The sequence below is a fragment of the Hyperolius riggenbachi genome, chromosome 3 (genome assembly GCF_040937935.1).
Source record: "Hyperolius riggenbachi isolate aHypRig1 chromosome 3, aHypRig1.pri, whole genome shotgun sequence".
Taxonomy (NCBI): domain Eukaryota; kingdom Metazoa; phylum Chordata; class Amphibia; order Anura; family Hyperoliidae; genus Hyperolius; species Hyperolius riggenbachi.
The window spans coordinates 383,241,339-383,267,207 of record NC_090648.1 but is presented as its reverse complement, the minus strand read 5'-3'; the positions used below and the strand labels follow the sequence as shown (position 1 = coordinate 383,267,207).

Sequence of the window (25,869 nt, the reverse complement as noted above, 5' to 3'; positions counted from 1 at the left end):
CGGCTCGCTACATGATTAAAAAAAAAAAATAAAAAAAAAAAACTGCTGCGCTTCCCCCTGGCGGTATTTTTCATACCGCCAAAGGGGTTAAAGGTGTCCCCCTTTCTCACTTCAAAAAGTTGGGAAGTATGAGTAAAACAAGTTATTTCGGTGCACGGCGCTCAGCGCCAAGCGCCGAAACTAGGTGCCACTATAGCAGCAATGCTATAGTACAAGGGGCGTGTAAGGGTAATTCGGAACCCCGGCGAACCCCAAATTACATCTGCCTCAGAGTTGCGACGACTCAGAGGGGAAATAGTATTTAACACCACCGGGGATTTGAGCAGCAGCAGGGTAAGCCGTCATTTGGCTCACCCTGCGCCCAGCTCACCGATGGCATACTAATACATACGTGATCTGGCAAAAAAAAAAAAATAACCATGATCTAAAGGTGGCCACACACCATACAATTTTTTAAATATCATCTGTTCAATTTAAGAATTGCAATCAATTTTTCTGACTGATTGTAACAAATTAAAAAATATGACCAATGTACCACACACCTATGTAAAATTTTTCTCCCATTATGATAAAAATGATTGGAAACTCTGAGAAAATTGCTAGGGTGTGTATATTAATAAACTTACAATCCAACACACACCATACAATCTTTAGAGAAATTGAACAGAAATATCTGGCATTCCGGATCGATTTAAATCGAAAAAAATGGGAATTCCGATCGGATTTTTCAGTCGAATGAAAAAAAAGCTTTCGATTTTTTCGAGAGATACGATCGTTTTCATCTAATTGCTGTAAAATCAGATCATTTTATTGTATCGTGTGTGGCCACCTTTAAGTAGGTAACACTAGATTTAATTTGGGGAACTTTATCCAATTAAAGTCTGCTTCACATCAATAGCAAAACAAATGTGAGCAGCAATAGGCATATGATGTGTGTATACTGTCTACACAGTTTCTTCAATTCACACACAAAAAATCAGGTCAGTAAAATACTGCATTCGGTATTTTGATTATTTGGTATATTTAGGCATTTGGTAGACCTTTTTTTCCAAATTCACGAAGATTTTCACAGGTGCGGTAGAAGTTTGGTAATTTACCAAAAAACAAGGCTTCAGTTCACTAAGACCTGTTCGATAAACAATAGAACGATAGTGGAGTGGGTCTCTGTTCAGTTGGTGATGTTCTCCCACTTCTGTACAGTGACAGCATTACAATAGTAAGAGGCATCTCCAGCATCCCTTTAGATCTACATGTTCCCCTCTAGTCTCTCTGAAGCTATGAGTCTTTTTTAATATTTTATTTAATGGCCAGAGTTAGATGAACTTTCAGTAAACAAAAGACACAGGATGCTTGGATAATGTCACCAGTTTCTCCTGTATAATAACACTCAGATACTCCATAAATTACATTATCTTTTCCATTCAGATGTGGCGCAGGAGACAGTGGTCACACTCTCCCACTCCCTTTCCCATCTCATCAACATCTACAGCCTCAGTTTCCATACAGACTTTCAGGCGGTGGTCCTCGGTGAGGTGCAGCGGCCAATCATGGCTCAAGAATTCCTGACCTTCCACTTATATGCAGCACACAACCTGCCAGACAAGTGGGCAAACAGGTAAGAGATGCTACATGCCATTATCCACCTTTCACCTCTCTGCACACCAATACATATCGACCACAGCCAGCCTAATCCTCTACATACAGCTCTGCTTCTACAGTCTATAACAGGACCCGGAATATTGACATATCACACTCATGACCAATATATTTGATACATACCTAACACTGCCTGTCTGTCTGAAGCCTCCTCTCGTAACACTGAAACTATTGAGCTTCCTATTGAGCTTTCTTGGCCCAGGAGGAATTTGCCGTAATTTGTGTAAGTCAGCCTGCTGTGCTTGTGATCTTGTCTTACTTCAGCTACTGTGAATCAAAATGTAAAAAGTAGTTTTTCATCCTGAAAATATTAATGAAAAATGATGATATTCACTATAACATGAAGATTTCAGCAGTAGATTCCACCCATCCACTAATCAGCATTGCGGAAATGACAGCAGAGAACACACTCAGGGTGCGTAAATATAAATCATAGATATGTACAATTGTGTAGATTTGGCACTTACATAAACAGCCATAAATGAAAAGTGAGCATTCCTTGTGAATTCCACTTTGTAGAGATAGCCCGAAGCCTCACTGTGAGCATATATTTGAGTTAAAACATTAAGGGTAGGAACACACTAGTCAGAATCGCATATGCGTTTTCCACTATGTGCTAAGGAAAATGCATATGCAATTCTGCCTAGTGTGTTCCTACCCTAAAGGTCGAACAGTGCTCACAGGAGATAAGTGACCCTAAGGGCCCTTTTCCACTAGCAGTCGCTAGCGTTCACGCTGAACGCTAGCGACTGCTGAATCGCAAAAAGTAAAAAACTACCGGCGATTCCCCGACGTTTGCGGGCGCGATTTTGCTATGCTATGCACTGCATAGCAAAATCGCGGCAAATATCGCTCCGCGCCGCGAACGCGTTTCAGGCAAAAACGAATCGCGGTAGTGGAAATACCCTACCGCGATTCCTATGTTATTTAGCAAACCCTAGCGATTGTAAAATCGCTAGCGGTTTGCGATTTTGCGATTCCGCTAGCGCAAACGCGCTAGTGGAAAAGGGCCCTAATACTCAGTAACTCCATGGACCTCCAATATGCAGTATCACCAGAGATCCCCAAATAACTTCAGGCACCACAGTATTCAGCACCAAACCCCAAAAAACCTGTTGATCCCAAATATCCAGTGACAATAAAATCTTCCTATACCCTCCGATTCCTGAAGATCCCTGATGTTAATGACACCAGTGGCACTTCAAAATTCACGGAATTCCCATTAATGTTCAATGTCCACTGAGATTTTAAAAGTTAGTGACATCCATAATCCATGTTTGTATTCAAACCCTGACCTATCGCCATTCCAGTGCTGTTGCATTGCCCACACAGCCGCAGCTTGTGTCCACGCCATCCCTTGTCTGCTACTGTGTGTCCTGCCTGTCAGTCAGATCTTCACGTCAGTCAGTCAGTTTTGTTTTGGCATCCAAGTCTGCCTCCCTGCTTGTCCCTTGCCGGTTTGTCTGTCCTTTCCATTCTGCCTGTCAACCCATCACTCGTCAGTCTACCCTGTCACTACATGTCTGCCCTGTTTAACCACTCTGTCCTGTCACCCTAGTCTGATCCATCAGACTGCTTGTCAGTACAGCCCTGTCCCAGTCCTGTACTTCGGTACTTATTCAGCTAGTCCCTGTTCAGCCAATTCCATCCAGCCTGTCCCGTCCAATTTATCCAGTCTGTCCCATTCAGCCCATCCTGTCCAGTCCATCCCATTCAGTCAGTCCTGTCCAGTTAGTTTGACCTGTTCTGTTAGTTTTCATCACGCAGTCCTGTTTAGTACTCCTTCCCTGTAGCCAAGGTATCCCTTCTGTTCTTCTTGTCTCTGGTGGGATATTGCTAGGGGTCGTGATCATATAAGCACCAGGCAGCAAAAGTAGTCCACCACCCAATAGGGGGGAGGGCCCATCATCCCTTGAAGGGTGCGCTGGTGAAGACCTGTGCTTGCTTAGACTCCACGTCCTGGGACTGTCCGTATCTATCAGCAGTCCCGAGATCAATAAAACCCTGATATCCTCTCCCTCTAAAGGAACACTATCAAACCAAGTGTTCTAAAATGACAAATGTACAAATAATGTCTAGGTAGCTGTGTAAACATTTTCCTACTTTTCATGTTAATTATCAGAGGCAAAAGCTTTAATTAATTGTGTGTAGATTTTAGCTACATTTGGAATATCTTATTTGCAAAGGTGAATCTCTGCAGTCTGATATGCTAAGAACAGTGTAATATTGAAGCAGAGTTATATGAAATGCCTCTGGTGTCAGATTTCACACACTATTACAAATGTTTATGTTGCACATAAGTTACATTTCCTCTGCTTTCTGCAGACAGCTCTGTTAGAGACACAGGACACAGGCAGCTGCGGAGAGCTTTCTTACACACAGGATTAACAGATGTAGTGTGAGAGATTCCCCTCCCCTCATAGTTTAATGGTCAGTCAGAATTGGCAAAACTGAAGTGTGAAAGTAATTTGATTTGATAACAGTACACAAAGAGAGATATGCATTGAAATGTATACATCAGTACGTAAAGAGACTCAGAGATGAGTCTCACTGCAGTTTTTTACTTACCTGGGGCTTCCTCTAGCCCCATAAGCATGGATGTGTCCCTCGCAGTCCTCCTCTGCACTGCTGTTCTCCCGCAGTCAACCTCCGGTAAGTGGCTCAGTCGGACTCAGTCTGACTGAGTGACATCAGCCAGGGCCTTCTGTGCTTGCGCAGAAGGTCCAGACATGCGCAGAAGGTCCGCCGCTGACGTCACTGAGCCGCTTACCGGGGCTCACTGCGGCTGAACGGGACATTGTAGGAGGACGGCGAGGGGCACATCCATGCTTATGGGGCTGGAGGAAGCCCTGGGTAAGTAAACAAACTGTAGTGAGACTCATCTCTGAGTATCTGTAAAAGCAGTTCCCAAACAATTCTTATCTCAATTGAAAAAAACCATGTTAATCGATGGTGTTCCTTTAACACAACCTAGTTCTTTTTCCACAATATTTTCTGTTTATGTCTCTCTCATTCCTCCTTCTCTTCACTTTTCTAAGGTCAGGTGTTTATTCTATAAGGTGATACAGTAAAAAAAAAAAACTCAGTCACTATTTTCTGTGTTCTCAGTCAGAACATCTTCTACATGTCCTGCTCGGTGATTTACAGTGGGAGGAAGATCTGCCCTGAAGTGAAATCCAGGAACATAGCTTCAAGCCAGTCCCTCTTCTCCAGACTTGTGTGGAATGAAAAGTAAGCTTTTCTGTTTAATTCTAAATGTTAGAGGTGACTAAACCTCTTGGCTCTGCATAGTGGTGCGTGCTGCTTAGCATTAATATACTGTGGACTCGCGGTCCTTTAAATTGCTATATGCAAAATTTGCATCACTGCACCTCAATACACAACCAGTCTATACAATAGGTAATATAAGTAGTAGTGGTCTCACATGTATTTTATCAAAATATATCAAAATCTTTATTTACTGAGTTGTCAAAATACTAAAATGATGGGGATAAGGTAAGAGGGGGGATGTGGGTAGGATAAAAACAATAAACACGTTGCGGAGCTAAATGATCCACTTTGCTGGCCAGCTTCTAAATTAATGGATCCATTCGTACATTCATACCCACAGACATGCCAACATACGACAAACTTGATCTAGGGTGGTACCTCCAAACTGTCCAATGCACTATATGGCAGTGTATTAGTTGACTGATCAATTTTGGTAGTCCTAGGCTGTTTGTATAGTCAAACTGCTGAATCCCAGAAGCATCGTTAAAGTCCTAATCAGTTTGCAGTTATAAGCAGGTAGGCAGATGTTTATGCAAATTTTAGTACAGACTCAGCGTTCAAGCTGGGAGTGAAAAGCAGTTAGATAGACATAGCAGCTAATGGCAGTCCCGTATTGTTACCAAGTGGCAACGGACAGTTGTCTCACCACTCCCTCCGGTTTCAGTTCGTCTCAAACGGCTGTCTGAAGGCTGTGGCTGGCTGGGGGGTTCACGCTGAGCGGCGGTGTGCGGACCCTATGGCGGCTGCGTCCAGCCTGCTTGTTCATCGGGTCTCCGCTGACACCTTTCCTCCTCGCTTCAGCGTCTTCCGCATCCCAGACGTCTTGTGCAGTACGTGGAGTCTCCAATCCTGGCCAGACGTGGTATAGCTCCGCCCACCGACGCGTTTCACGCCACTAGGGGCGTTTCCTCAGGGTGTGACGTCACCCCGCTCTGTGTTTCTCTTATAGTCAGTGTCGTCTCCTCCCATCTCCATTCTGATAGGGCAAGGGAAATGTCACTTTTAAGGCAACGAGCTTTTTTCACAAGAGTGAGCATTATTCAGAGCCATCGCTAGATGGCTCTTTAGCAATAGAAGAAGTCTGCAAAAATCACCAAATGGCTTTTGATCTTTACAGCAGAACGACATTTTTTCCTTTTTAGGTTCATTTTAATTTTAATTTTCATGTAGCCAACATCTTCACTATAATCTGATATATGAGAGGGACCCCCTAGCAAGCACCACATGTCAATCAACACCATACATGCATACCTTGCAACTCATATCCAGTAGTACAAAGGTATCTATTTGTATGCTTCCAAACGCAGGAATGCCCTCAGATCCAGATCTTTATTGAGGCCATGCGGATACAAAGTCTTCAACTTATATATCCACATGGCCTCCTTGCAGTAAAGCAAATCATCAAAATCACCTCTACGGGCCGACACATTTAGCCTATAGAGCCCCTTAACCACCGTACCCTCCAGACTACTTCCATGTACTTCAGCATAATGCGCTGCCAGCTGGCTTTTTTCCTCATCACCGTCCTCAATGTGGCGTAGATGCTCCAGCACCCTCTCTTTTAGCATTCTTTTAGTTTTTCCTACATATTTAAGTTTGCAGGGACATTCAATCATATAGATTACTTTTTTAGTTTGGCAACTTATATGGGATCTTATTTCATAGGTTTTTGTTTCAGAGCTATTAGTGAAGGTTTTGTTGTCATGTCTACTAATGAATGGACACAGTCTACACTTCCCACATTTATAGGTCCCATTGGGAATCATCTTGTTTAACCAAGTGGTATTATCCCTAACGTATTCACTATGGACCAGCTTGTCCTTTAAATTTTGTGCCCGTCGTGCGGTCAATAATGGTCTAGGACCTATAATTTGTGCTATTTCTGGGGATGAGGTAAGGATCCCCCAGTTTTTTGTCAATATTTCTCTGAAGTCTTCCCAATGCGACCCATATCTAGACACCATCCTAATGAACTGATCAGTCTCATCTTGATCTTTTTTCACTGGTGGACGTTGAATCAGGGAATGTCTATTCAAATTCCAAGCTCTTTTAAGGGCCCTTCGGAGTATTCTGTGAGAATATCCCCTTTCACGGAACCTTTGATACAGGTCACGTGCTTCACTCCTAAACAGTTCATCTGTTGAACAATTACGACGTAACCGTACGAATTGTCCGTAAGGTATACCTTTAATTAGAGAAGGAGGATGGTGGCTAGAGGCATGTAGTAGGCTGTTTCCTGCAGTCGGTTTCCTGTAAGTTGAAGTCACTAGCCTGCTGTTTTGCATTGTCACCTTTAGGTCTAGAAAGGTCAGGGATTGATCACTAACTGTATAGGTCAATTTAATATTTTTGACATTTTTATTTAATCGTTCGAGGAATTCTGTCAATTCCTCCTCCGTACCCGTCCAGACCAGGAGCACGTCATCTATATAGCGAAGCCAGAGGGCGGCGTGCGCTCGGTAGCCCTCATCCCTATAGACCTCTTGATGTTCCCATAGGCCCAGATGGAGACAGGCGTACGCTGGAGCACACGCCGCCCCCATAGACGTGCCCCTGGTCTGTCTGTAATAGCCATCATCAAAGGAAAAGCAATTGTAGTTAAGTATCAGTTCCATGGCATCAATCACAAATTGATTGGTCAAATCGGCTTCCGGATGGAATGCCTCAAGAAAGAAACTGACTGCCCTGAGTCCCTCCCCATGGGGAATCGACGTGTTTAGTTTAGTCTTATTGCAATGATAGTACTATGGTTGTCATAATGTTGAGTCTCCCATAAAGCTAAGTGACATCTTAGGTTGCCATACACTGGTCGATTTGCCATCAGATCGACCAACAGATAGATCCCTCTTTGATCGAATCTGATCAGAGAGGGATCGTATGGCTGCCTTTACTGCAAAAAGATTGTGAATCGATTTCAGCATAATACCGATCACAGTCTGTGGAGCTGCGCCGCGCCCCCCCCCCCCCATACATTACCTGATCCGGCCGGCGCGAGTCCCCGGTCTCCGCTGTCTTCTTCTCCGCTCTGGGCTCCAGTTTCACTGAACTTCCTGTCCGGGGAAGTTTAAAGAGTAGGGGGCGCTCTACTGTTTAAACTTCCTGCTGGGACAGGAAGTAGTGAAGCCTGCCGGACTCGGAGCCCAGCGGAGAAGGAGCAGCGGTGACTGTGGGGATATACGGGCCGGCGGAACAGGTAATGTATTGCCGCTGTATTGCGTCGGTCATCGGGCATTCGAATGCCGCTATCGACGCACTCCCGACCCGCCGGCGATCGAGCAAAATCTTCTGCACGGACAGGAGCGACGGGAATAAACGGGAACGATCGATTTCGGTCGGAAATCGATAGTTTGGTCAACGTTTGCGGAACGATTTCACAGCAGATTCGATCACAGTGATCGAATCTGCTGTATATCGGCGGGAAAATCGTTAGGTGTATGGGCCCCTTAATTATTGTGCTCCATTCACCCCTGCTGAGTATTGTACTGAACAGTACATGATGTCACTACGTAGGGCTGACCCTTGGCTAGTATTGTGTTGAGAAGAAGATGATATCACTTTGTGTAATCATGTGCAGGTATTGTGGTGAGCAGCAAATTTGATCACTTCCAGTGCTTAAGACTGGATGGGTATCGTGTTAATCAGTACATGATGTCATTTCTGATGCCTGACCCAGGGCTAATATTTTGCTAAGCCGCTGTTGATAGCAGATGGTGTTTTTTATTTCAGGATAACATTCCACCTTCCTCTGGCTGTTCTTCCATATGAGACAATGCTGGTGCTGAGACTGTGTTCTGTGACTGACAACACTCCCCAAAGTTCCTTCCTGGCCTGGTCGTGTCTGCCACTCTACCCCGATCAGTAAGTTCTAATAATGGAGTACCTGCGGCACTCATAACTATACAACAGCTCATTATAGAGGAGCGAGTTTTGTATTTTTTCTGATTCTGGAATGTTTGCTCCATCCACAACTGCACAGCAGCACATCCACCCATACCAGAAAGTTCTGTATTTATATACAGTATTCTAAAGGAGTATCAGGTCCATGAAATACTGCACAGCAGCCACTTTGCCCTGATCAGTAAGCTCTTTGTGTATCACAATACAGCATACAGCAGTTGCTTGACCAAAATATACAGTATAACATAATCCAAGCAGCCATCCTATCCATAACAGGACAGCAACCAATGGGTTGACTTTATAAAGCAGCAGCCACTGGCAGTGGCGTTGCTAAGGAGCTTTGGGCCCCAGTGCAGGTTTTACATTGCCCCCCCCCCCCAAGCACTCTATACATAACAATTGGTATGGTGCACCAAAACCTTCCAAGGACCACCACAGTATTAGAGGGGCAAGCAGGCAATGGCCAACAGTTTGTTAATTATTACCAATATTCAAAGTGTCTATAGAAGTTATTATTATCAGCACAGGACCAATAAAGAGCTAATACTGTGGTTGAAAGAGGGCCCCTCTGGCCAAAGGGCTCCAGTGCGGTGGCAAACTCTTCATCCCCTATTGCAACACCACTGGCCACTGCATCAGTCTGAGCCTAGGGGACACCTTTACCACTTTGACCTCTAACAGTTGGCGTGTTGCATGGATGATTGGAAAAAACCTCTTACATTCTGTCCTTGTAATGGTGATCAAAACAAACATGCCAATGCTGATGGCTCTTCATTTGTTTGCTAAAGGTGTCTCGCTGTAGACATATTGAAGGGATGACATGTTCACATTTTGCAGACTATCCATGCTTTCACATTATTCTACCTCTTCTGTCTACTCACGGCTTTATCAACCCTGCATTGTAGATTCAGTTGGAATGCATGGCTGTGTGCCCTCTGCCTGTTCTCTCTCCCCAGCTGACCAAAACCCACCTGAACATCATTTTATTCCTTCACTAGTATCTCCTCTTCTTTCTTTTTTTATTTTACTTTTTATTAGTAAATAAAGGCAAGAAAATAAAATAAATAAAATCAAACCATTATCGACAGATACTAGAGAAGTGCATAAGAAACATGTCCACTAAAATGCATCAACATCAGGGCCAAAACAGATGGCCCGAGCATACTAAACAAATTAGCAGTACTGACCAGTAGACCAACACATCTAACATCCATGGCAGATAATATGTAATCATCTGATGTGAATACATCTGCAACATGATTCCTGCACTTCTAGCATCAAAAAGAGAAGGCAGACTTAGAAAGAGTAGTATAGACAAAACAAGAGAAAATATGATATAGAATAGAAGAGGAGAAAAAGAAAAGAGAAGGAAAAATAAAGGAGAGAAAGGAAAGAGAAGAAAGGGTAAAGGGTAGTCAGCCATTGGTTAAAAACTCACAAAGAAAAGGTATATGGAAAGTGAGAGGAATACCTAAAATTAGATTGAACCCCAGACTCTATCCAAAATATGTACTCTGTTTTGCAAGCTGGCTGTGTTCCAATTTAAAAATATACATTATCTTATTATGCAATTGTGACATTGTAGGAGTATTAATGTCTTTCCGATGTTTGGAGATCAAACAGCGGGTGTCTGTCAAATAATGATTCAACAGTCTCTGAGATGAAGCCTTCAGTTTGGGCTCAGGTTTGGCAAGCAGACAGAACCATGAGTCTTTAAGGACCTCAATATCTGTATGTAACTTTAATTAATGCAGAACATCGTCCCAAAATGTTTGTATCCCAGGACAAGTCCAGAACAAATGGTGTCACATGCCTAGTTGTGCCAGCATGGCGGGGGGATAGATGGTGACCACTTATGCAGTCTCACTGGAGTTTTATACTAGAGCATTAATATTTTGTAAATGTTTTCCTTTGTCTGGACACAAATCGAAGTCTTAGCTGCATTCTGCCATACTTTAGACTAAGACTCGTGAAGTAGTGGTTTTAAAAGCTTGGTCCCAATAAGCCATGTACTTGTGCTGATAGTTGGTATTAAACCTGGCCGGATCATTAAACCAAGTATAAAGCATGGAAAAAGGGCCTTTCTAAGTGGGTCCCCCACCCCATACAGCTTCCAAATCAAATATTCTTGGAAAATCAAGACTCGTTGAAATAGTACTAATGAAGTGATCTGAAGATATTGCAGGTAATGGGAATCCTGGAGACCTATACGGTCTTTGAGGTCCTCGAAAGAGTATAATTTACCTGTAATGAGTTCAGTAAATCCTTAATAGATCGTATGATCAATGCAGAGGCTGTGGAGAGAGTTTCCAGCCTCAAATTTTTGGGAGTCACCATCGCAGAGAACCTGTCCTGGGCTGACAATGCTTTAGCTCTAACTGGCAAAGCACAACAATGCCTCTACTTTCTGAGGAAACTAAGGAGCGCTAACCTCCCACAGAAGCTGCTGGTTAATTTCTACAGATGCACTATAGAAAGCGTTCTGACCAATTGCATGACGGCCTGGTACAACAGCTGCACGAAGGCTACTAGAGAAGCCCTGCAGCGAGTTGTTAAAACAGCAGAAGCCATTATTGGCACTAAACTACCATCACTGGAACTTTTGTATAATACTCGCAGCTTGAGAAGGGCCAAAAACATTATCAAAGACAACACTCACCCTGGAAATGCCTTGTTTGAGCTCCTTCCATCAGGTACACGTTTTAGATCAACCCGCACACACACAAACAGACTGAAAGACAGCTTTTTCCCATCCGCCATAAACTTGATAAACTCTGAATCCTCTCTGAAATAATTAACACTGTGTACAAATTGTTTAAACATCTGTAATACCTGGCATACTTGTATAATTTCTTCTCTTCCTTGTTACTATCACTATGTCCCCTATATGCGCCGCGGGGTTGTCTTGAAAAGTTATTTCGTTGTGTTACACAATGACAATAAAGTGAATTGAATTGAATTGAATATATGCCACTGCTGCCAAATTGAAGATGCGGTAAATGTGAGCCCTGGATGAAAAGCTGGGTTACCAAAAATAGGTTGAAAGCTTGAGGATTGCAAAAATAAGGACATGCGCTTACCCAAAGAACACCACAATTGAATATTGGAGCATAGAGGAATACACCTGAAAAGAAGAAATGTTATTCAGACCCAAGTTCCACAATAAAGCACTAGGATATAAAGGTTTAACTGCAAAAAACTCAATTTGTGCCCACCTAGCATGGGGGCCCCTTTCATGCCAGGCAATCATTTGTCTAACCTGACTTGTTACATAGTAGTTATATAAATTCAGGGCGGACAATACACCTACATGCTTTTGAAGAGTCAAGATAGAACAAGAAATACGCGGGGTCGCCCATGCCAAATAAACTTGAGCATCGCTCGTTGCAATATGGTCAAAGAGGAATGAGGAAGCCAAATTGGCAGGACTGAAAACACATAAACCAGTTTCGGCAATGCACTCATCTTAGAAGCGGTCATCTGGCCAAACCATGAGCTATGGTAATCCTCCCACATCAGTTATTACACGTGCAAACAGAGGGGAAACATTATAATGTACTTATTGGGATGTAGATTTGGTAAATATTTTAAATTATGCTATTGCCCTCTATATGAGAAATTAGATTTCAGGGATTCTAAAAGGGAGGGCGACAAGTGAAATGGTAGGATCTCAAACTTGTTATCATTAATCTTGTAATTAGATACCCTAACATACATGGAGAGCTCTGCATGTAGATTTGGAAGAGGGATCAAGGTATTGGCGACAAAAGCACATCATCCGCAAATAGTGAGATCTTGAAATGTGATCTGCCAATTTCAATTCCCGAGATATCAGCACTGTCCCTTATCCTTGCCGCCAAGGGCTCGATTGAGAGAGCAGAGGGGAAAAGGGACAGCCCTCTCTCGTCCCATTTGCTATGGTAAAGTAATCATGTGGGTTTGTATATGGTATCTTTAGGGCTACCTGGGGATTTGTGTACAGTTTCTCGATCACGGACAGAAATGTACCAGTGATGCCCATAGCCCTAAGAGTCTGAAAAACAAAGGTCCAATTAAGCCTGTCAAAGGCCTTTTCTGCGTCCAGACTCAAAAATAAAGTGGGAATTTTATGGTAATATGATCTACCAAGTTAACCGCTCTGCGAATGTTATCTCCAATTCGTTATAAATCCAACCTGGTCAGTATTTATCAGATATGGCATCATAGTGTAAAGCAAATTTGTTAAGACTTTTGTGAATATTTTAAGGTCCGTATTCAAGAGTGAAATGGGTCTAAAATTAGATGCTTCCAGGAGGTCTCTATCAGGTTTCGGTATTAGGACCATATGAGATTGTAACATAGTAGCAGGGATTGAACCTAGAAAATGATTATACAGAGCAGTCAATTTAGAGATCAAAAAATCTCTTGGAGGCCTTATGAGGCTGTAAAGACTTTAGGACTTCAAATACTTCCTCGGTGTCTACCTTTTGGTTAAGAGAATTAAACTGTGTTAATAACAAGCTAGAAAGCTGGCAAGAATGCAGATATAATTTTATTTCACTAAGTCCTTCAATGGGCTGAATATTGTAGATAGAGGAAAAGTACTCTTTAAAAATAGTGGAAATTTTGCGTAGGTCGTACTGAACCGTACCATGTTTATCTCTCGGAGCAAATATAGCATTCCTCACTTTGATTTTTCGCAGCTTTCTAGCTAATTTCCTTTTTTGTTAAAGAGTTGTGTTGTAAAAAATAGAGACCACACTACCCAGGTATATTGTAGGTCTACTAATTCCTTGCGTAAAGATTCAAGGTGAGCTAACATTAGCATAGAGGGGTGTTTTTTGTGCTATTCCTCCATGTTGGCTATGTTATCTAATAGTGTAGTAGTTTGAATTTTCTGTTCTCTTTTACGTTTGCTTGTGATTGCAATCAGCTTACCATGGATAAAGGATTTGTGCGCCTCCCAAACCGTCAAAAAAAGGAAGCCACCAATACCTCATTAGCGTCAAAGTAAAATTTTAGGCTTTCTTCAATGTCATGTTCTATAGTTTCATCTAACAGGAGACCATCATTTAGCTTCCAAACTGTAGGAAGTCGAGGGCTATGGGCTGAATTAAGCTCCAGATCTAAGGGAGCGTGGTCAGTAGAGATGTCGCGAACCTTCGATTTTCGGTTCGCGAACCGTGTTCGCGAACTTCCGCGGAAGGTTCGGTTCGCGGAAAAGTTCGCGAACCGCAATAGACTTCAATGGGGATGCGAACTTTCAAAAATAGAAAAAATTATGCTGGCCACAAAAGTGATGGAAAGGATGTTTCAAGGGGTTTAACACCTGGAGGGGGGCATGGCGGAGTGGGCTACATGCACAAAGTCCCGGGGAAAAATCTGGATTTGACGCAAAGCAGCATTTTAAGGGCAGAAATCACATTGAATGCTAAATTGCAGGCCTAAAGTGCTTTAAAACGTCTTGCATGGGTATACATCAATCAGGGAGTGTAATTAGAGTTCTGCTACACACTGACACACCAAACTCACTGTGTAACGCAGCGCAAACAGCTGTTTGCGTAGTGACGGCCGTACTGGACTGGTGTGCACCGTGGCCAGAGTGTAGGCCGTGGCGTTTTTCAAGCCCATATGGTCGCCGGGCTGTGGTAGCTCAATGATAGAACAGTGACTGTCCAGCTGATCAAATTTGGTCTGACCACAATGAAGCAACGACCTTATTATCTTTTGTGTGCCACCCCCACCCGAGACACTCAAATAGCCGGCGGTCATTGCTTCATTGTGATGCGCAAGCCCCTTCACCGCGGCAAGGTAATGATCATGAAGGGGGATGGGCACATGTACATGCCTTTTGTTTTGTTGTTGCAGCCGCCCGCAGGGCAGCCAGAAAAATTAGGCAGGCATGTACACGCACCAGAAAAATTAGTGTAGCGGCCGCTGCTAGCAGCGGCCTTAAAAATTCAGGAATCCGGCTAGAGTCCTGGACCCTGTTGGTGGTGGCGGAGAACGCAGTCAAGCGGCCTGCAGGCAGAGATGCTGTGTGTGGGGACTGACTTAGTCTTCGGTCGTGCAGTAGCCCTCCGGGATCCATTCCTCATTCATCTTGATAAAGGTCAGGTACTGAACACTGTCGTGACTTAGGCGACTTCTCTTCTCAGTAACTATGCCTCCAGCTGCACTGAAGGTCCTTTCTGACAGGACGCTTGCGGCAGGGCAAGAGAGAAGTTGTATGGCAAATTGGGACAGCTCTGGCCACAGGTCAAGCCTGCGCAACCAGTAGTTCAAGGGTTCATCGTCGCTTTTCGCAGAGTCTACATCCACACTCAAGGCCAGGTAGTCGGCTACCTGCCGGTCCAGGCGTTGGTGGAGGGTGGATCCGGAAGGACTATGGCGAGGAGTTGGACTAAAGAACGTCCGCATGTCCGACATCACCCTGAGATCGCTGGAGCGTCCTGTTCTTGCCTGCGTGGACTTGGGAGGAGGAGGGTTACTGCCTGTGGTACCTTGATTGCGTTTTGCAGCCACATTACCCTTAAATGCATTGTAAAGCATCATCGACAGCTTGTTCTGCAAGTGCTGCATTCTTTCCACCTTTTGTTGAGTTGCTAAGAGGTCCGCCACTTTGTGCCTGTACCGAGGGTCTAGTAGCGTGGCCACCTAATACAGGTCATTCATCTTGAGTTTTTTGATACGGGGGTCCCTCAACAGGCTGGACAACATGAAAGAGGACATCTGCACAAAGCTGGATGCAGACGTACTCTCTATCTCCTCTTGCTCTTCCTCAGTGACGGGACGCAACTCCTCTTCCTCCCCCCAGCCACGAACAATACCACGGGAACGTGGAGCAGCAGAAGCCCCCTGTGACGGCTGCCGCGGTTGTTCTTCTTCCGCCGCCTCTTCCTCCTCCACAGAAACACCTTCCTCATCATCACCATCATCAGAGTCTGACTCCTCTCCTTCCCCACACGACTCCTCTTCTTCCTCCTCCTCCTCCTCCCCCCTCTGGGCTGCCGCAGGTGTTGTGGGAACATCGGGTTCGTGTGTAAATGGCTCCCACGACTCCTGCTGCCGTAACTCTTCTCGTTCACGCTCCTCCACAGCTGTATCTACCACTCTACGCACAGCACGCTCCAGGAAGTAGGCGTAGGGGATCAAGTTGCTGATGGTGCCCTCATCGCGACTCACCAGTTTGGTCACCTCCTCAAAGTGCTCCATGACCCTGCATGCATTTCGCATCAGTGTCCAGTTGTTGGGCCACAACATCCCCATCCTCCCAGATTGTGTCCTTGTACTGTAATGATACAGGTAGTGGGTGACAGCTTTCTCCTGGTCTAGCAGGCGAGAGAACATCAGCAGGGTGGAATTCCAGCGAGTCGGGCTATCGCAAATCAGGCGTCTCACCGGCAAGTCGTTTCTACGCTGAATCTCCGCAAAGCGTGCCATGGCCTTGTAAGAGCGCCTGAAATGCCCACACAACTTCCTGGCCTGCTTCAGGACGTCCTCTAAGCCTGGGTACTTGGACACAAATCTTTGCACGACCAGATTCAGCACATGTGCCATGCAGGGTATGTGTGTCAGCTTTCCCAAATTCAACGCAGCAATCAGATTGCTGCCGTTATCACACACCACGTTGCCGATCTCAAGCTTGTGCGGGGTCAGCCATTGCTCCACCTGTTTGTTAAGAGCAGCCAGGAGAGCTGCTCCAGTGTGACTCTCCGCTTTCAGGCAAGACATGTCTAACACTGCGTGACACCGTCGTACCTGGCATGCAGCATAGGCCCTGGGGTGCTGGGGCTGTGTAGCTGGAGAGGAGAACGTGGCACCAGCCAAGGAGGAGGAGGAGGATGACGACAGCGAAGCGGTGGTAGCAGGTGGAGAGGAGGTGGCTGGAGGCCTGCCAGCAAGCCGTGGAGGTGTGACAAGTCGGTCTGCTGCGCAGCCACGTACTCCCTGCTTGCTGCCATCGGTCACCAGGTTGACCCAATGGGCTGTGTATGTAATGTAGTGGCCCTGCCCGTGCTTGGCAGACCAGGCATCCGTGGTCAGGTGGACCCTTGACCCAACGCTGTGTGCCAGAGATGACACCACTTGCCTCTCAACTGCATGGTAGAGTTTGGGTATGGCCTTTTGTGAAAAATAATTGCGGCCTGGTATCTTCCACTGCGGTGTACCAATGGCCACAAACTTACGGAAAGCCTCCGACTCCACCAGCTTGTATGGTAATAGCTGGCGAGCTAATAGTTCCGCCACTCCAGCTGTCAGACGCCGGGCAAGAGGGTGACTGGCAGACATTTGCTTCTTCCGCTCAAATACTTCCTTCATGGACAGCTGGGTACTGCTGTGGGCAGAGGAGAAGGAACCGCTGAAGGGAAGAGGCGGTGTGGAGGAGGGTGTGTGATGATTTGCTCAGCTGCCTGTGCAGGCAGCCAGCCTTTTGACCATTGTGTAGGTTTGCATGCTGCAGGACTCTGGAAAGAAGAGCTTCTGTCAGTTTTGCAGCTTGTGCTTGCAGAGGAATTTGCATACGTTGTCATGCAAATTGCCTGGCCACATTCATTGGAGGCGTGTACTATAAGTACTATGTCTTTCCCACAATGCTTCGCTGTTCATAAGGATTTCGTCCTATGTAACACTCCTGGTGGGGTGTCAGCCTTGCTCTCTGTTTGAACATCAGCTTAGAGTAATTCCTGAATCTGCGCTAGGCAGATTTCCCTAGTGCAGTTAGGATTGTATTATCTGTATTGCCTGTTCTGTCTTGTCTTGCCTGTTGCCATTGTCCGGTCCCTACGGTGGTCGACAGGAAATGGTTCTGATCTCTGTTCTTGGAGTATAGCTGGTGCAGTGGTTGCTACCAGCTATCTCTTCTGTTCTGTCTCCTGGGATCGCGCGAACTACTTTTCGCTAGCGCTGGGGATCCTTCTGTTCTGTCTCCTGGGATCGCGCTAGCTACTTTTCGCTAGCGCTGGGGATCCTTCTGTTCTGTCTTCTGGGATCGCGCTGGCCACTTTTCGCTAGTGCTGTGGATCCTATCTCTCGCTTGTCCCTGTTTTCGTGTGTCTGTCTTGTCCGCTACGCTTGCATGGAGGCTCGGTGAGGTAACCGTTAAGCAAGCGCTCGCGTCCTCTGTTTCATGTTTGTCTGTTAATGGTTAGTTAGGCGTGCTTGTCTCTATTGTGCTTATCACGTGGAGATCGCGCATAACCGCGTGCACTGTTGCGAATGAGTGCGGTGTTCGCGGTTAGCTAGCGCTTGTTATTTTCCGTATCTCCTTATTGTATTATTTGCTGTGCCTTTGCTACCCTCGTATTCTGTCCTGATCTGCCTTGTGTCTCGTCTGGCGATCGCACCTCTCGCGATCGCGTTCCTATTTCATATCTGCTGTTGTGTGTGTGCGGTCGCGGGGTGGTACTGGATTGGCGCACACACATACAACCTGTTCCTTTGCTCATTCTCATTCGCAATCGCCTCTGTTGCGATTGCGTTCTGCGTTTCGTACAATTCCTGTCTGGCATTTGTGGAGGTACAGAGAATTGGTTCCTCTGCACTCCCCAGCGCCATCTGCCGACAGGAATTTTCCATCTACACTGTGGTTTTGGGTTGGGCTGTTCATACTGTAACGATTGTGGAACTTTCCCCGTGATCAGCGCACAACGCGTGCGCTGACACGGCGGAAATCCTCCACAAGCGTATAATTTGCAGGAACCCAGCAAATGGTGCTACGCACCCGTAGAGGGAAAATTCCTGTCGGCAGATGGCGCTGGGGAGTGCAGAGGAACCAATCCTCTGTACCTCCACAAATGCCAGACAGGAATTGTACGAAATGCAGAACGCAATCGCAACAGAGGCGATTGCGAATGAGAATGAGCAAAGGGACAGGTTGTATGTGTGTGGCTTCAGTCATGTGTAGTCAATGATGATATTGCAGTTACAGAAATTTCCGAATTTGAATCCGAGTCTTCTTTTGAAAGTCCAGTGCTTGAGACCAATGCTTGTGATGATTCTCTGCCCGGTCCTGGTTTTGGTTTCCTCGTGCTGGACTCTGAGGTTGGCAGTTCCCCGACATGTCCTGAGGTTTCTCCTGTGCTGGTGTACCCCAGTGTGCTCTGTGACCTAGAAAGCCCAAGTGTGCCTCGGTTACCAGCATACTCAGATGCTTCCTCGGTGGAGACATGTTCTGATTTAGCCTGCCTGCTTGCATGCCCAGAAGTGGTCCTTGAAAGTCTTGATCTTGATGGGTGTCCTCGTAATTCTGAATCCGGAATTGTCATTGGTTCCATGGGGGTTCTTGGTAATTCTCCATGTGAGCCTGGTGATTGTTCTGCCCTCTTGGGATTTCTGTGGAGCTTCAAAAAGTTCTGGGAGATTCCGGGAGAAATTTTGCTTGGTCCCCTGGATAAGATCAACGGTGGCTTTTGTGTTGTAAGGGACACTTCGAACAGGTATTGTGGCAGGTTTGGTATTTTCGGACGCTCCTTGGAAGGTGGTGGGTATTGTCTGGAGGGTGTCGATGGCTTCTTCTCTGGCGTTCACAGTCCTGATGGGTGTTATACTGAGACTGGTAGTACTGATGGGCATGTTTCGGTGGCTTCTGTTTCCGATGAGGTCGGTTTCGGGTGGACTGACTCTGGAATTAGACCTTGTCAGGCTGCCCCGACCTTCATGAGTCTTCAGTTTGAGTCTGTTGCTAATAGCAGTTTTGAGGGTCGTCTGGAATTCGACCCTGGAGGGGGGGGGGGTACTGTGATGATTTGCTCAGCTGCCTGTGCAGGCAGCCAGCCTTTTGACCATTGTGTAGGTTTGCATGCTGCAGGACTCTGGAAAGAAGAGCTTCTGTCAGTTTTGCAGCTTGTGCTTGCAGAGGAATTTGCATACGCTGTCATGCAAATTGCCTGGCCACATTCATTGGAGGCGTGTACTATAAGTACTATGTCTTTCCCACAATGCTTCGCTGTTCATAAGGATTTCGTCCTATGTAACACTCCTGGTGGGGTGTCAGCCTTGCTCTCTGTTTGAACATCAGCTTAGAGTAATTCCTGAATCTGCGCTAGGCAGATTTCCCTAGTGCAGTAAGGATTGTATTATCTGTATTGCCTGTTCTGTCTTGTCTTGCCTGTTGCCATTGTCCGGTCCCTACGGTGGTCGACAGGAAATGGTTCTGATCTCTGTTCTTGGAGTATAGCTGGTGCAGCGGTTGCTACCAGCTATCTCTTTTGTTCTGTCTCCTGGGATCGCGCTAACTACTTTTCGCTAGCGCTGGGGATCCTTCTGTTCTGTCTCCTGGGATCGCGCTAGCTACTTTTCGCTAGCGCTGGGGATCCTTCTGTTCTGTCTCCTGGGATCGCGCTAGCTACTTTTCGCTAGCGCTGGGGATCCTTCTGTTCTGCTACTCTGTACTTGGATCGCGCTAGCCACTTTTCGCTAGTGCTGTGGATCCTATCTCTCGCTTGTCCCTGTTTTCGTGTGTCTGTCTTGTCCGCTACGCTTGCATGGAGGCTCGGTGAGGTAACCGTTAAGCAAGCGCTCGCGTCCTCTGTTTCATGTTTGTCTGTTAATGGTTAGTTAGGCGTGCTTGTCTCTATTGTGCTTATCACGTGGAGATCGCGCATAACCGCGTGCACTGTTGCGAATGAGTGCGGTGTTCGCGGTTAGCTAGCGTTTGTTATTTTCCATATCTCCTTATTGTATTATTTGCTGTGCCTTTGCTACCCTCGTATTCTGTCCTGATCTGCCTTGTGTCTCGTCTGGCGATCGCACCTCTCGCAATCGCGTTCCTATTTCATATCTGCTGTTGTGTGTGTGCGGTCGCGGGGTGGTACTGGATTGGCGCACACACATACAACCTGTCCCTTTGCTCATTCTCATTCGCAATCGCCTCTGTTGCGATTGCGTTCTGCGTTTCGTACAATTCCTGTCTGGCATTTGTGGAGGTACAGAGGATTGGTTCCTCTGCACTCCCCAGCGCCATCTGCCGACAGGAATTTTCCCTCTACGGGTGCGTAGCACCTTTTGCTGGGTTCCTGCAAATTATACGCTTGTGGAGGATTTCCGGCGTGTCAGCGCACGCGTTGTGCGCTGATCACGGGGAAAGTTCCACAATCGTTACAGGGTGGCTGTGAAGGTGCAAGGGAGAAAGTGGATGAAGACGATGCACCTGAAGGAGGAAGAGGAGAAGGAGGGTGGCTTGTCTTTTGAGGGGTGCTGCTTTTCCTCAGGTGTTCTTGCCATAGCTGTTTGTGCCTTCTCTCCAGGTGCCTTCGTAAGGCACTTGTCCCTACGTGAGAGTTGGCCTTTCCACGGCTCAATTTTTGCTGGCAGAGACAACAGATGGCTTTGCTCCGATCTGAGACACACACGTGAAAAAATGTCCAAACCGCTGAGCCCCCCTGGGCTGATGGCGCTACGGTGGCATCAGCAGCTGACGTTGAAGGGCATGTGTGCTGGCTGGCCATAGCTGGCGATACATGGCGCCGGACACTGCCCCCAGCTGTTTCTGAGGACGAGCTCCCTCTGCTTCTATCATGGAGTCGTCTCCTCTCTTCCTCTCTGACTCCTCCTCTGAACTGTCCCCCTGGTCATCTCCTCTACCGGGAACATATGTGGTATCCGTATAATCGTTATCATAATCCTCCTGGCCAGCTGTGCTTTCTTCAGACACCTCCTCAAGTGCACCAACTTCAGGTGGTCCACCATCATCCCCATCCACACACGTTACATCCATATTATCGCCACCTAACTCAGACGTATGAGGTGGTGTACCTGTGCCTTCTTGTTGTTGTGGCAGTAGTGGCTGGGAATCAGTGATTTCACCACCACCACCAAATAACTCCTGCGAAGTGTCAAATGCAGCGGATGTGGTGCTTGTTGTAGCGCTGGTGGCTGCGGGAGATGAGGTGTTCTGTGTTAAAAACTCAATCACCTCCTCACGATTTTGGGAAGTGATGGCACGTGCCTTCTTCTGAGCACTGTATTTTGGGGCAGGTCCGCACGAAATCAGAGAAACACTACCTCGCACAGACCTGCCGGTGCCTGGTGGCCTTCCTCTGGGCCTGCCTCTACCTCTTCCTCTACCTGGTTTGTCCATTTTGTCCATCTCAGGGGGATGCTAGCTATATGCAGTGAGGTGGGTTCTCACTCAACACAACCGGTAGTTAGATGCAGTGAGGTGGCCAGGTGGGTTCTCACTCAACACAACAGGTATTTAGATGCAGTGAGCTGGGTTCACTCAACACAACGCTACGCTAGGTATATGCAGTGATGAGGTGGGTTAAGTATACACAACAGGTACTGGGTAGTTAGATGCAGTGAGCTGGGTTCACTGAACAGTGAAGGTACTTAAGATGCAGTGAGGTGGGTTCTCACTCAACACAACCAGTAGTTAGATGCAGTGAGGTGGCCAGGTGGGTTCTCACCCAACACAACAGGTATTTAGATGCAGTGAGCTGGGTTCACTCAACACAACGCTAGGTATATGCAGTGATGAGGTGGGTTAAGTATACACAACAGGTACTGGGTAGTTAGATGCAGTGAGCTGGGTTCACTCAACACAACGCTAGGTATATGCAATGATGAGGTGGGTTAAGTATACACAACAGGTACTGGGTAGTTAGATGCAGTGAGCTGGGTTCACTGAACAGTGAAGGTACTTAAGATGCAGTGAGGTGGGTTCTCACTCAACACAACCGGTAGTTAGATGCAGTGAGGTGGCCAGGTTGGTTCTCACTCAACACAACAGGTATTTAGATGCAGTGAGCTGGGTTCACTCAACACAAAGCTAGGTATATGCAGTGATGAGGTGGGTTAAGTATACACAACAGGTACTGGGTATATGCAGTACTGGGTAGTACAATGTGCAGCTCCCTGTCACACACACAGGTAGTCTCTGAATGTACTGGGCTGCTGGCAGTGGCACACACACTATCAATTAGCAATGCTGTGCATGCAACAAAAGTGTCAGTTTGACACACAGAAAAAAAAAAAGTACAGGATGAGCTCTGACAAGAGCTGTTGCTGGGTGCTATAAAAGCAATAACAATCAGCCAGGAGCAAGCTAAGCAGCCAAGAACCTAACTAATCTGTCCCTAGAAGAACAAGTCTGCAGCAGCTCTCCCTAGTCTGTCTAATAGCAGGCAGACGAGTGACTGTAATGGCCGCCGGACCCTGCCTTATATAAGGGGGGGTGGGGCTCCAGGGCTTAGTGTAGCCTGAATGGCTACAATGTGCCTGCTGACTGTGATGCAGAGTTGACCCTCATAGTGCATTATGGGGCGAATCGAACTTCCGCAAAAGTTCGCCTGGTGCAGGCGAACGCGAACCCCCGAAGTTCGCCTGGAACCGTTCGCCGGCGAACCGTTCGCTACACCTCTAGTGGTCAGATCACTTGATCAGTCCTATGGAGGTAGAGATTAAAGGACAACCGAGGCAAAAAAATAAAAACTGATATAAACAATTGTATCTGTCCTCCTCCTTCTAAAAATGACTTTTAAAGTTATCCCACAGTTTTATTTTATATTTAAATCAACTTTATAAGCTTTTACTGTTTCATGGCCTTTTCTCAATGACACATTCATTGAAGTATGCCAGAGCTAAAATATATGAACTTTATATTCATATATTGACCTTTTTTATCTCCTTCCTGCTCTTAGAAGCCATTTACTGCCACAAAAGTGTTTTATGGCTGCAATTCCTCATCAGTGAGGGTTACGCTAGAGTCCGACCCGGTCCCGACCCGGACAGGAACTGCCACTTACATACCTGATATTTAACTCTTTCAGGCAGAGAAAGAAAAAAAGGAACAAAGCCTAGTTATTTGTATACTAGGCACTGTACATACACATGTCTATCTCATCATGTCACATGTCACCTCCTGAATCTTTTTAGGAAAATAATAGAGATAGGGAAATAAAAAAATAATCTATCCTTGTATATGTAGAGGATATGTCAGAAAAAAAGTGTAATCAAGATCCGATGGGTGCAGAACTCTCTAGGCATCTAGATAACCAAAGTGCTTCAAAAGAGATCTAAACTGACGAGAGGTATTGCATAGAGACATGAGGCGGAGCGGGTGAACATCCGATTTTCGATCACATGTCAGGTAACTAATTAACCACTTTACCCCCACGCGTACGTATTTCTCCGCCCCTTTTTCCATCCTTTAAAAACCAGGGACGGAGAAACACGTACTTTCCGCGTTCCCGACGCTGTCCGCGCTCCCGCTCCTAAACACGCCGCCCGCCGCTAGTAAAACCGCCGCCGCCCGCTCGCCCGGAGATCAATGAACGGGAAAATCCATTCCCGTTCGTTGATCTAAGCCCCACAATGACCCGCTGCTCTCCTATGGGCAGCGCGATCATTGTGAGAAGAAACTCACGTGTCCAGCCTCCTTATTCTTCCTCCAAGCTTCCGGAAGGAGGCTTGGAGGTCGCAATAAAGCAAAAAGTTACTGTGGCCATCTTGTGGCCAAATAGTAAACTACACCCTACACATTTTTCACATACAAATAAATGACTTTTACACAAAAAATTAACTCATTACCTCCCACACTCCCCATTTTTTTTTTTTTTTGTAATTAAAAAAAAATTCAAAAATTTACAATTAAAAAAAATACATAATTAGTTACCTTAGGGACTGAACTTTTTAAATATTTAAGTCAAGAGGGTATAACACTGTTACTTTATAAACTATGGGCTTGTAATTAGGGATGGACGCAAAACTGAAAAAAATGCACCTTTATTTCCAAATGAAATATTGGCGCCAAACATTGTGATAGGGACATAATTTAAACGGTTTTATAACCGGGACAAAAGGGCACATAAATTTCATGGGTTTTAATTACAGTAGCATGCATTATTTAAAAACTATAATGGCCGAAAACTGAAAAATAATTTTTTTTTTCCCCACATTTTTCCTATTTTCCCATTAAAACACATTTAGAAAAAAATAATTCTTGGCATAATGTCCCACCTAAAGAAAGCCTAATTGGTGGCGGAAAAAACAAGATATAGTTCATTTCATTGCGATAAGTAATGATAAAGTTATAGACGAATGAATGGAAGGAGCGCTGAAAGGTGAAAATTGCTCTGGTGGTCAGGGGGTAAAACCCCTCAGTGGTGAAGTGGTTAAATTGAAATCACCCCTAATATAACATTAGGGCATCCAATTTTTTTCAATCCTCTGAAGCGCTTTGTTTATAAACTGCAACTGGTGGTCATTAGGAGCATATATTGATGCTAGGGCCAGACTCACGCCTTGCATAGAGCCCTGAACAATTAAATAGCGCCCCTTGGGATCACTGCATACTTTAGAAACAAGAAAGGGAAATTTGTGATGTACCAAGAGAGCTACCCCGCTTTTTTAACTGTAGCGCTAGTCAAATAAGCAGTAGGAAAGATTTTACTTTTCAAATACCCTGGCTTAGTGGAAGAAAATCTGGTTTCCTGAAGGAAAACAAAATCTACTTTAGTCCATTCTAGATCCCTCAGTGCTAAATATCGTTTACATACAGTATTGAATTCCTTAGTGTCTATGGTGAACAGTTTCACCATAATGACATAATATAGAAAAGCAAGTGTAGTAGGTCTGGATCCCAAGGAGTGCCACAACACCTGTAAATAACCAAGTTTGATAAGTTAAATATTCCATGGTTGACCAGAAAGAGAAATAGAAACAGAAAAGAACAAAATGGGAGAACTCTCCGGGGAACTCGTTCCCCAACCACTTCCTTAGACGCAACATAATTTCCGCTGAAAAACCTGTGGAAGTAAAATAAGTAGTTATAATGAATATGCGGAATATGACTATATTGAACAAAGTATGCAAGGGCACCAAGGCACCTTGTCTGGGTGTAACTCACTTCGCACCACTCGAGGGGTAACATGAGGATGGTACCATGAGAGAGTGGCGGCCATGCCAGCTACGGCACAGCAAAAGGATATAGCGCACCTACCAGTGGTGCATCGATAAACGCTCCAAAGCGGGCTAAAGTCCACAATATAGCTGACGTATTGGCCTCAATTCACTAAGCAGTTTAGACTAGTCTACAGATGGTTTTTAGTCTACTGATGGTTTGGT

At 45.6% G+C, this 25,869-nt stretch overlaps 1 protein-coding gene across 2 annotated transcripts in view; it reads left to right on the top strand.

The window, feature by feature from the left end:
• Window positions 1–25,869, top strand: part of PIK3C2G (phosphatidylinositol-4-phosphate 3-kinase catalytic subunit type 2 gamma) — a 194,458-nt gene that overhangs the window by 70,887 nt on the left and 97,702 nt on the right. For both annotated transcript variants that reach the window (XM_068277370.1, XM_068277371.1), the window contains exons 11-13: window positions 1,426–1,615; window positions 4,765–4,887; window positions 8,653–8,784. In XM_068277370.1, coding sequence (XP_068133471.1) covers window positions 1,426–1,615; window positions 4,765–4,887; window positions 8,653–8,784 — 445 coding nt within the window. The remainder of the gene's footprint in view (window positions 1–1,425; window positions 1,616–4,764; window positions 4,888–8,652; window positions 8,785–25,869) is intronic.